Source organism: Chelonia mydas, chromosome 5 (genome assembly GCF_015237465.2).
Source record: "Chelonia mydas isolate rCheMyd1 chromosome 5, rCheMyd1.pri.v2, whole genome shotgun sequence".
Lineage (NCBI taxonomy): Eukaryota > Metazoa > Chordata > Testudines > Cheloniidae > Chelonia > Chelonia mydas.
The window spans coordinates 18253511-18265563 of NC_051245.2; the positions used below are offsets into that span (position 1 = coordinate 18253511).

Consider the following 12053-nt stretch of genomic DNA (forward strand, 5'->3'; position numbering starts at 1 on the left):
TGGAACTACAAAAAGGTCTATTATTAAGTTTAAATAAGTCAAATTTCTGCAGAATTATCCAATAAAAATAAGGATAATCATTATAAAACACAACAGGTCTATATTATAACCTCATTAATATCCATTTCAAAATAATTATTTGTTAGACAAAAATTTCATACTTCTGACTTATGTTTCTTGACTCCATAACTTTGACGTTTCGCAAATAAAAGAATGCTAAAGTTAGAGAAGTATCTGAGTGCTTACAAAAATATTTATAAAATTTGTTAGAAGAGGTGATTTGAGTAGAACTAAGCAAAGGATGAAAAGTATGATCATAGTAATTCATTTAAATTGAACAAAAATAATTTCATACCTAGCCCATCTATTTCTCCTCCCCCCCCCAAAAAAAATCAAAAGTGTAGCTTTATATATTTTAGAAAAGTCAGTAATCTCACTCAGTACAAAGGACTAAATTCACTCTTGTGCAGTAGTAAGTGGTTCACTGGGCTTAGAATAGCACTTTCTGCACTAGGATGATTTTTACTTAAGTATTTTATTATATTGCATGTTTCTACTATTTCAGGACTTTTTTAAAAAAAAAATCTAAAGTCTGAGAACCTTTAATATGTACCCAACTCCAGTTGGCTTCAGTGGAAGTTGTGAATGTTCAGGAGAGCAATGTGGTTGCCCTCAAAGAGTTAAATGTTAGCTAAATCAAAAATGCACAAATACAAAATGGGGAATAACTGGCTAGGCAGTAGTACTGCAGAAAAGAATCTCAGGGTTATAACTGATCACAAATTGAACGTGAGCCAACAGTGTGATGCAGTCACCAACAAGGCTAATATCTCTCTGGGATGTATGTAAGACTCGGGAAGTAAGAGTAACGTTCTGCTTGGCACTGGTGAGTCCTCAGTGAGGTATCCAGTTGTGGATGCCACACTTGACGAAAGATGTGGACAAACTGGAGAAAGTCCTGAGGAGAGCAACAAAAGTGATAAAAGGTCTAGAAAACCTGACCTATGAGTAGGGCCCTACCAAATTCATGGTCCATTTTGGTCAATTTCACAGTCATAGGATTTAAAAAATCATAAATTTAACCATTTCAGCTATTTAAAGCTGAAATTTCATGTTGTCGTAATTGTAGGGCTCCAGATCCAAAAAGGAGTTGTGGGGGGAGTCACAAGTTTATCGTAGGGGAGGTTGCGGTACTGCTAACCTTACTTCTGCGCTGCTGATGGCAGCAGCACTGCATTCAGAGCAGGGCAGCTGAAGAGCGGCGACTGCTGGCTGGATCCCAGCTCTGAAGGCAGAGCCGCCACCAGCAGCAGCGCAGAAGTAAGGATGGCCTGGTGTGGTATTGCCACCCTTCCTTCTGCACTGCTGCCTGCAGAGCTGGGCCCTCAGTCAGCAGCCGCCACTCTCCACCTGCCCAGCTCAGAAGGCAGCAGAGCAGAAGTAAGGATGGCCTGGTGTGGTATTGCCACCCTTCCTTCTGCACTGCTGCCTGCCGAGCTGGGCCCTCAGTCAGCAGCCGTCATTCTCCAGCTGCCCAGCTCAGAAGGCAGCAGAGCAGAAGGAAGGGTGGCATGGTGTGGTATTGCCACCCTTCCTTCTGCACGGCTGTTGGCACGGCGCAGCCTTCAAAGCTGGGATCCCGGCCAACACCTGCCGCTCTCTGGCAGCCCAGCTCTGAAGGCAGCGCAGAAGGACGGGTGGCAATACCACGAACTCCCTAAAATAACCTTGCGACCACCTCCTGCAACTCCCTTTTGGGTCAGAACCCCCAGTTTGAGAAATGCTTGTCTTCCCCATGAAATCTGTATAGTATAGGGTAAAAGCACCCAAAAGACCAGATTTCACAGGGGGAGACCAGATTTCAAGGACTGTGACGCGTTTTTCATGGCTGTGAATTTGGTAGGGCCCTACCTATGAGGAATGGCTAAAAAAAACTGGGCACATTTAGTCTTGAGAAAAGTTCACTGAGGGGGGACCCGATTTCTTCTTCTTCCCTTTATCCCATCACGTGGGGTTAGGTCCTCATACAAGCATCTGCCATCTTCACTTGTCCGAGACAGCACTACGGTCTACCTGCTTACCATCATCTTTGATGCAATCCATCCAATGCTTCCTTGGCTTTCCTCAGGGTCTCTTTCCTACTACCCTCTCCTACCACTTATACAGAGGATGAAAGAAGAGGATCTGGTGTGTCTGAACAGCAAAGTTGTGCTTGCTGAATTTTGTCAGCCATATCACAGACTTTGACTTCCCTCCTAATGCTTTCATTTTGAAATCTTTCTCTTTGTGTAGCTCTTTTTATAGCATAGAGACATCTCATCTCAAAATACCTGCAGGCGTTGAACCTGCCATCTCTTTACTGCCATGGTTCTGCATCACACAGCACTGTGGGGGCACATCATTGTTCTATACTGTTAGGCTTCCAGTTTCAGTGGCATATGCTTGTCATAAATAACACCTGAGATGTTATTCCACTCTTCCAGCACTGCCCAGTCTGGACTGTATCTCAACGTTCAAGCTTGCTGTCTTCCATAAACCAGCCACCATGGCACTTTAACTGGTCAGCCTGGTTTAATTGTCCTCTGTTAATATTTACATCCACTTTCCCTGTACTGTCTCTATTAACCCACACAATATCAGTCTTAATTGTGTTCAATTTCATAGCTATGCCTGCTTAGCTGGTCACATCTCTGGTTTACTATTTCCTGTAGGTCTTGTTTCCTCTAGGGCAGGGGTGGGCAAACTATGGCCCATGGACCGGATCCGGCCCCTCAGGGCTCTGGATCCGACCTGCAGGATTGTTACCCCCGTGGCACTGCGAGCCCCACACCACTCTCAGAAATGGCCGGTTGGCCCCTGGTGGGGGGGCAGAGGGCTCCGTGTGTTGCCCTCACCTCCAAGCACCACCCCCCACAGCTCCCATTGGCTGGGAATGGGGAATTGCGTCCAATGGGAGCTTCGGGGGAGGTACCTGGAAGTGCGGCAAGGGCAGCATGCGGAGCCCTGTGCCCCCTCTCCACCAGAGGCCACAGGGATGTGGTGCTGCCGTTTCCGGGAGCGGCGTGGCGCGGGGCCAGGGCAGGCAGACAGGGAGCCTGCCCTGGTCCCAGTGTGCGCCGCTGCCATCCCGGAGCCGCTCTAGGTAAGCGGCACCGGGCTGGAGCCCGAACCCCTCCTGCACCCCAACTCCCTGCCCTGAGCCCTCTGCCTGCATCCCACACCCCTCCTGTACCCCACACCCCTCCTGCACCTCCTGCTGCACCCCACACCCCTCCTGCACCCCAACTCCCTGCCGCACCTCGCACCCTTCCTGCACCCAACCCCTTTCATACATCCCGCACCCCTCCTCTGCCCCAACCCCTTGCCCTGAGCCCCTTCCTGCACACCGTACCTCCTCCCACACCCCACACTCCCTCCCGCACCCCAAACCACTGCCCCAGCCCTGCATGCAATTTCCCCACCCAGATGTGACCCTCGGACCAATAAGTTTGCCCACCCGTGCTCTAGGGGGACCTGATAACAGTCTTCAAACATGTATAAGCTGTTATAAAACAGACAGTGATCAATTATTCTCCATGTCTACTGAATGTAGGACTAGAAGAAATTGGCTTAATCTGCAGCAAGGGAGATTTAGAAAATTTTCCCTAATATCTAACCTAACTATGAGGATATTTAAGATCTGGAATAGGTTACCAGGAGAGGTCATGGAATCCCTGTCATCTGAGATTTTTAAGAACAGGTTAGACAAACACCTGTCAGGGAGGGTTTAGATATACTTGGTCCTGCCTCAGCACAGTGGGATGGACTAGATGACCTCACCAAGTCCCTTCTAGACCTACATTTCTGTGATTCTATACATTATATACCATCACTGAGTGAAAGAATTAGAACCCTTTTGTCCTGTGGCATGGGAAGTTATTTTAGAAAAAACACCAAATACATTTTTATAAAAGAAAAAAAAATAGAACTGGATGAAATGTAAGCACTTTGTAGTTCTGCAAATTCTGTACATCAGATAATGGTTAGGGACAAATGAAATCTAAGGAGGAGGAAATTATGAACTCAAGCAATTTTCACAAAAAAAAAAAAAAAAGAAAAAAAATGGAGAAATCATTAATTTTTGTAGAATGTTCAAAAATAAGTTTGAAGCCTTCTTAGATGTTAATGTTGTAGAATTTGACCACTGTTTTGCATCAATACCCACTTTCTATTCAAACAGACTATTCGCTTGAGTAAGGGTTTTCAGGACTGGGCCAAAGAGTCATGTTTTCTTCTTCTGTTGCACTGGTATCCTGGACAGCATATTTCTGATATTCTGTGTTTTAGCATGCATGCAGAGATAGCAATTTAGTATTTTGTCAGCCACAATGTATGTTCCTTGATACTTGTATGGGACAAAACAGGGCTCGACTTTTGAGTGAGATGTAAGTGCCCATTGGGTGACTCAGTAACAGTGTTAAGATGAACAGCTGTTAAGATCAACACTGCTAATAACTACAAAGTTTTCCTATCTCACAGAAAAACCACCTGGAGTTCTGGCTTTACCTGATCCTTTTCTTATGCATCATCTCCATTGTCCATTTCCACATCCGTATCTTTTGTTGTATCAGCAGCCCGCGACAAGATGTCTGCCATAAGTGCCTCCTCCAGTTTTTTACGCACCTGTTGCACCCGCTCTTCCTGTTTTCTGTTTCAAAAACAGAGCGACAAACATTTGAAACAATAGCAATCCGGTGTGTATATTAACATAGAACTATAACATTTGCCTAACCTTCACTCATAAGAAAGGGTTTGCAAGACTTGGTTTTTAGTCTAAACAGAAACATTTTAAAGCTGAAGTCATGAATCCTACTACAAAACTGACTTTTCACAGCATCAGGTAAAAGGATATTTTGGATTTTTTTTGTGTACTGTAAATATTCAGCCACCAATTTAGCTCTCACAGAGCCATCACTCAAAAACATAATTGCATAAGTTCTCAGGGCTCATCGGTTGTCACACAATAATACACAACCTCCTGTATCACAATATGGAACAGAGGAAAGAACTGTAAGTGCAATGCCAGACTACATTTTTTTTCTGAGGTTTTATCAGTATGTACAGCAAGTGTAAAAGAACACCTTCCAAGTATTCGTTTCTAAAGTAGATGTTAAAAGCACTACAGAAATCATGTTTTCTGAGATGACAGTTCAAACTTTTAGTCCATAAATGTGAACTCTAATTTAGAGAGTTATAGTTTGATGGAAAAATTCCTCTAGGTTCTAAATGTCACTCCACACCTGAGAACATTTTTAAACAGCCACTAGTTTACCAAACCCCATAAAATATATTGGTCTTGTTTAATTATTCAACCTAAGTATAATGTAACAAAACAGTACAGTGACTTTTAAAAATTTTATATTATCAGAACTGAATAAATTGAAGTGCTAGTACAACAGGCAAAATTTTAAAAGTACAGTTTTTATCTGGACATTGTCTCTAATTGAAACTATTCCAAGTTCTATTCTGACTTCAGATAAAAATGTTAGTTCGAAAAGCGGTTTGATGCTACGGAAGAAGCTGCTAAACAGACAACTCTGTTAATTTCAGTTTCTTTTAAGAAAAAGAAAACAAGCCACCAAATACACAGACAACTTACATCTATTAAAAATAAGTATTTTAAAACAAACTAGATGAAATTCTGTCCTGTGCCTAGTAGAGTTTTTCAAATTTTAAGAGAATGTTACAAAACCCAATTTAAACAGATCTCTTAGAGCCACAGCATAGAACTCTTAGCCCAGGGGAGGGTGACACTAAAGTGTCTGCCCCCTTCTGATCCTGGGCTGCTCCTGGAGGCTGAAGGAGCCCCCAGCATAAATTAGATAGTCTGGGGGTCTAAGTTACAGAAACCTCTCTATATTGCCCTACGGGCTTCAGTGCTGCGTCCCCACCCCTACCATACCCCTCCTGGACTCAGCCCCACCATTACTTTGTGAGGGGTTACTCAGAAGGCAGTCTTTTGTCTGTCTTCTGCAGTGCCTGAACCAGGGGATTCTTTCCCTGGATACATATGGGGCTTTTAAGACCCTTTATGCTGCTCTGACCCTGGCATGAAGATCTCACTCTGCATTAACCTAGGTACTTTATTAAGCCACAACCTGCATATGGATACAATGTTAGAAAAGTTTGAGATGCAGTAAGCTTCATTTCATGTTTTATGTCAAGTTCACATTGTGGGTGAAAGAAGGTCTTGTTAAAACTTGATTAAATATCTTTCTGCTCAGCACATCACATTAGGTTGGACTTTAGCAGTGTTGGGTACAGTAACAATGCTAATTAATGTGATTTATTTTTAAGCAAGGTGCAGGCAATATGAACTCGCTCTCCAAAGTATAGGTCAGGAAATTCAAGAGATATAGCCAGTTAGGCAATGGACCTAAAATTTTTCTCTTACATTAGTTTTACATTGGTGTAGTTCCATTTCCTTCAGATTTTCACTGATATAAATTGGAGCAGAATCATTCAGAGTCCAGTGTATGTCCAGATCCTCTGATGATGGCACTCTATGCCTTATAACCACAGCCACACCTAGGAAGTGTTCTCACTTGAGTAGTTCTGATCACTGAAGACTGTATTTTTCTCTATTTTCTCCCCACATTTTCCAGTCAAAATTTCTTATGTGAAAATTTTTCATTTTCCCATGGGAACTTTTGAACAGATTCAAAACAAGAATTTTTAGTTTCAAACTGACACTAAAATCAAAATGTCACTTTGTTTTGATTTGTTTTTTCAAATTGAAAATGACAGTTTAAGTCAAAATGAAAGAAATTTCTCATTTACATTCCAAAGTGTTTGTCTGAAACAAAAAATTCTTTTTGAAGTTTCTCCACAAGAAAAAACTAATTTTGCATCAGAACTGACGTTTTTCTGGGAAAACTTTCAGTTTTGACAAGATCATATTTTTCAGCAGGAAAGCATTTGCACAAAAAATGTATACCTAAATCACTAGAGCTGGTCAAAGGTTGAAGCCAATCTGGACTGTAAGAAATGTGTGCTAGATGGATACACAGAGGATCCAGTGCCTTTGTTTCCATTTGCGGTGGCGGCAAAGATACTAAGAAATCTGCCTCAAGCAAAGATGGAAGCAGGAGACCTGTGAGGATGTCACTGGCACTGCTCAGCTGAACAGATGCAATCCCAAAGTACGTCCCTCTCTTCCACAGAGAGCAAGAGGAGAACAAAACAAAGCAGCAGAGGTCAGTAGAAAAGCTGATGTAAAAGCAGAGGCAAAACTGTCTTTTTACTCTAATTTTCTTACTTCTCTCTAGCACGTTGACTCAGGCCTGGTCTACACATAAAAATTAGATCAGCACAGCTGCGGTGCCCAAGGTTGTGAAAAATTCACATCCCTGAGTGCCGTAGCTATGCCTACGTATCCCCTGGTGTAGATACAGTTAGTCAACAGAAGAATCCCTCTACTTGGAAAGGTGGGTTACCTACAGCGATGGAAAAATCCCTTCCACTGCTGTAGGTAGCGCCTACAGTAGGGTGCTACTCAGTGATGAGCTGCCAAAATCTTAACAACCAGTTTCCTATAAAAAATTCTTATTTAAGGGATGTGCCCCAGTATGTATTTTTTGTACCAACAGGGTTACCATACGTCTGTATTTTCCCGGGAGGAATTTTTTAAAATTTAAATATTTTAAAATTTAAAAATTCCTCCCGGACGGCGATTTAAGAACCAAAAAGCCTGACCCGTCCGGGAAAATACAGATGTATGTTAACCCTGCCTAAAGTTCTTTTTTTAAAAAGATGGGCCTGAACTAGAAATGACCTCCGTTTCACATGTGTGGGTCCCCGCCACTCCCTGGGGGTGTGCTAGGGTGACCAGATGTCCCGATTTTATAGGGACAGTCCTGATTTTGAGGTCTTTTTCTTATATAGGGTCCTATTACCCCCCACCCCCTGTCCTGATTTTTCACACTTGCTGTCTGGTCACCCTAGGGTGTGCACATGTGTGGGTCCCAGCTGCTCCCTGCCCCCTCATTGAAGCAGGTGTGCAGGGTTACTGTCCTGGGAACTGCACGGCACCAGTGGACGTGAGGCCAGCTGCAGACAGGGGCATGGGGCACGGCTAGCTGGAGGCAGGGGGTGCAGGGCTGGCTGCGGGCAGGTCAGGGGGTGCGGAGCTGGCTGGAGGCAAGGGGGTCTGCACAGATCATGTGAAGCAGTATCAACCAAGAGTTTTATACTCTGATGCAGGTCAGCTCTTCTGTACCTACTGTAGATGACAAACAGTGTCTTGTCAGGCATTTGCCAAAAGAGAAAGGCACAAACCCGAAGTGAAGCGAATGCTTTACTTGAGAAGGAAAAAAAAATGTTGACTTTCTTGTTTCAAAATTCCACTGAAAACCCAGAAACATGTAACTTCCTACTTTGACTAACAGAGGTGTTTATTTGCACAAATATCCCTCTTAAAAAACTGGACAACCAAAACCTATGGGAATTTTTCAGACAGAATGTAGCAAATGATGGAAAAATTCCTTCATCAACTCAGCTGTGACCTAAAGTGTCACAAGCAGGAGATTATGGAATTGGTGAAGCAGTCTAGATGCTTGTCCTTGGCCACTGACCTATTAACTAGTACCCGAGATCAGTTGTGTTACATATTTTGTTTGTTTTGCAAGGCCTAAATGGTGAAGACACATCTGACTTGGAACTGAAAGCTGTCCTCGCTGATCCAATTTACCTACAGTCTGTTAATTACAACATCATTGCATAAACTATTGCAAGTGCTTGAATACCTTTGGGGTGGATTTTGATGGTATCAGTGCATTTATCTCTGATAACGCATCCTATAATCAACTGCTTCAGAGATTAATGCCTAACTCAGTTCATCTTACCTGTAATGCTGGTGATATCTGGAGGCCCAATTTACTAGATTCATAGATTTATAGATATTTAGGTCAGAAGGGACCATTATGATCATCTAGTCTGACCTCCTGCACAATGCAGGCCACAGAATTTCACCCACCACTCCTGCGAAAAACCTCTCACCAATGTCTGAGCTATTGAAGTCCTCAAATCGTGGTTTAAAGACTTCAAGGAGCAGAGAATCCTCCAGCAAGTGACCCGTGCCCCATGCTATAGAGGAAGACGAAAAACCTCCAGGGCCTCTTCCAATCTGCCCTGGAGGAAAATTCCTTCCCGCCCCCAAATATGGCGATCAGCTAAACCCTGAGCATATGGGCAAGATTCACCAGCCAGATACTACGGAAAATTCTTTCCTGGGTAACTCAGATCCCACCCCATCGAATATCCCATTACAGGCCATTGGGCCTATTTACCATGAATATTTAATTACCAAAACCATGTTATCCCATACTAGATATTGACAAGCTAATAGGCAACAGTCAAAAAGGTTTTAAACATTGTCTGAGCAGAAAATTGTGTTTTAAAGAGCAATGTGCAAATCACAGTCCAGGCTGTGGGTTCCAATCTTCCTATAAAATTGCCTCTTAGCCCAGGTGAGCGAAGATGGGGAAGCTGGTATGCTGCTACTAAACACCATGCACAGTACATTACTTTTTACTTCAGTTTTGTGGAGGAGCAAATGAAAAATACGCCAAACACAGAAGTGTTAACGGAGCTGAAACGTCTGTTGAACCATTCAGGAAAGTTACAGATTCAACTTGACTTAATCGCAAGGAATGGCAAAGAGCTTGTTAATTTAATCAAATAGTTTGAAAGCCATGAGATTTGTGTTCATCAGTTATACAATAAAGTTGCTGACTTAACACTTATCGAGCACTTACAGGTGAGCAACGCAGCAGCAGTGCAGGGATTCAAAACCAATGTATTAAAACTTTTATGGAAATTACAGACTTAAACGACCAAAGTAAGATTCTTTAGCCTTTTTCTTAAAAATCAGTACTTTCTACCGATGGAAAAGCAGAACAGCAATGCAAAAGTGCCCTCTGCTGGTAGTTATACAAAATATTAATTACACATAAGCAGCTTGTAATTATTCATAATTAAACCTCTCTTCCACTAGGAAGAAAAAGTAAAAACCCTGACTCTAGGTTATTTGACATTCTTGCTGCAAGTTTCCTAGTGAAGCTGAAAAATGTTTAGTCCTGAATACTAAAGATGTTAGATAACTATTATGAAATGCTTTTGTAAGTGATACTTTGTTTTTAATTTAAGGATTTTGGATTGAGTTTCGAATATGGCTGCATTTCTCTCTTTGGAGCAAATAAAATATAAGGTTGCCTGTTTTAAAATAAATACCTTTCCCAGTTTCAATGAATTCATCTTTAAAAAAAATAAATAATAATAGAGTACATGTTGAAGGCAAAATACTGGCTCTACTGAAGTCAAAGGGAGTTTTGCCATTGACTTCAGTGGAGCCAGAATTTCACCCTAGGAGCTTTTGTGGATCAAGACAGGACACACAGGTCACTGAACATATGTTCTGGTGGCTATTTTTCTTAACTAGAACCACACAACACGGCTACTTGTATATGTATGTGGTGGGCAGAGGAGGTAGGAAAGTATTACACTGAAGAACATAAACTGTAAGAATGTGAATGGCTGGGGGAATATGAAGAAGCCAAACTCTCCAAAAATCAAATTACAATTAGGTTATACTAGTTTTAACTGTAGCAAAAATGCTACGGCAAGAAACCATGTCACGCCTAAATAACGGCAATCCAAGATCAACAGTTTCAAACTCTGAACATACTTTAAACAGATTGTTTTGTTTTCTTGTACAATCAACTATCTAGCTTTTTATACAATGGGCCTAGCATGATTTTTACATTTATACACTTTGTTCCATAGATACAGAGGAGAACACAAAATAAAGTGTTCTTTTAGGCAAATGCTGGTCCAAATAACTGTACATAACCAAACTACAGTGTTGTTTGAACTTCCACCTATGATTTCCCCCCTCACTTTTTCCATACTGTGAAGGCCAATACGGCTCCATTTGATTTACTTTCTTGTTTATGTAACAGCACTGCTGTATTTGTTCTGTCAGCAAAAATGTACACAGCTCTAGAAATAGCAGTTAGCTGCTGTTATAGCAGAAGCACAAAATATGTCCCACAAAATTAGTGCCTTTTCATTTGAGACCAGTTTTTGATTTACAACCCTCACCCCATCCCAAACACACAAAGCAGTATATTCTTCATCCTAACATACAATAGGGACGGATATTCCACTTCTAGGCAAGTGTTTACAATTTCTGTCGGCTCTAATACCTGGTAAGTAGCCTCTAATAAATTTGTAATGGTGGTAATTATCCTAATAAAGAGTTACCCAAGGCTCAAACTGGCAATAATTTTACTCTGTGGAGGTAGCTGTTATGCTTGGTCTTCAAAATTCATAGCCATTACTTGCCTCTGACCAGGTGTGACCAAAGCTTTTTCTCTTCATCCCTTAATTTTTCAATGCAATTAGTGTTTTTTAGAATTACCACCTTTTTTTGCAGTGTTATAACAGATAGGCTATATTAGGATGCTACCTTTTACACTGTTTTAGTTTCATAAATGGTCTTTGTGTGAAGTTTGCTTTTCATTTCTGGCAGTAATAAAGGTTAGTTAAAATACTCCTACACAAATGGGCAGGCAAGCATTCTGTGCTTGCTAGTGAACAGTCAAAAGGGCCACCGCTGAGTTACAAGTAATTTCAATTACTACACTTGCCGCTGCCCTCAGTCCTCATGGCCAGCTGTTGTGATTTATAATTTTCTAAGAAGTGTATCTTCTCCTTTGTTAAGCTGAAAAAACCACACCTCACACACTGTCAATACAGGAAAAGCTGCCCTACTATGAATAAAATGCTGTAATTGTAACAATAACAGGTAAAATATTTTCAGACAGAAGTCTTATTTTTTAAGTTGATGTTCCTTTAAGGGGAAAAAAAAATAAATCAAACAACATGGTCTAGAGCTCTGGACCATGGACTGAAAGTCAGGAACTCCAGTGCCCCATGCTGGCTTTGAATCCAGCTCCCTGGGAGGACTTCAGCATGTCATTTAGTCTCTCTAACTCAGTTTTCTGATCTATAGA

General features: G+C 41.8%; 1 protein-coding gene across 1 annotated transcript in view; it reads right to left on the bottom strand.

Moving 5' to 3' along the window:
• Positions 1-12053, bottom strand: part of MBD2 (methyl-CpG binding domain protein 2) — a 52354-nt gene that overhangs the window by 1115 nt on the left and 39186 nt on the right. The window contains exon 6 of the mRNA XM_037902531.2: positions 4546-4687. Coding sequence (XP_037758459.1) covers positions 4558-4687 — 130 coding nt within the window. The 3' untranslated portion in view covers positions 4546-4557. The remainder of the gene's footprint in view (positions 1-4545; positions 4688-12053) is intronic.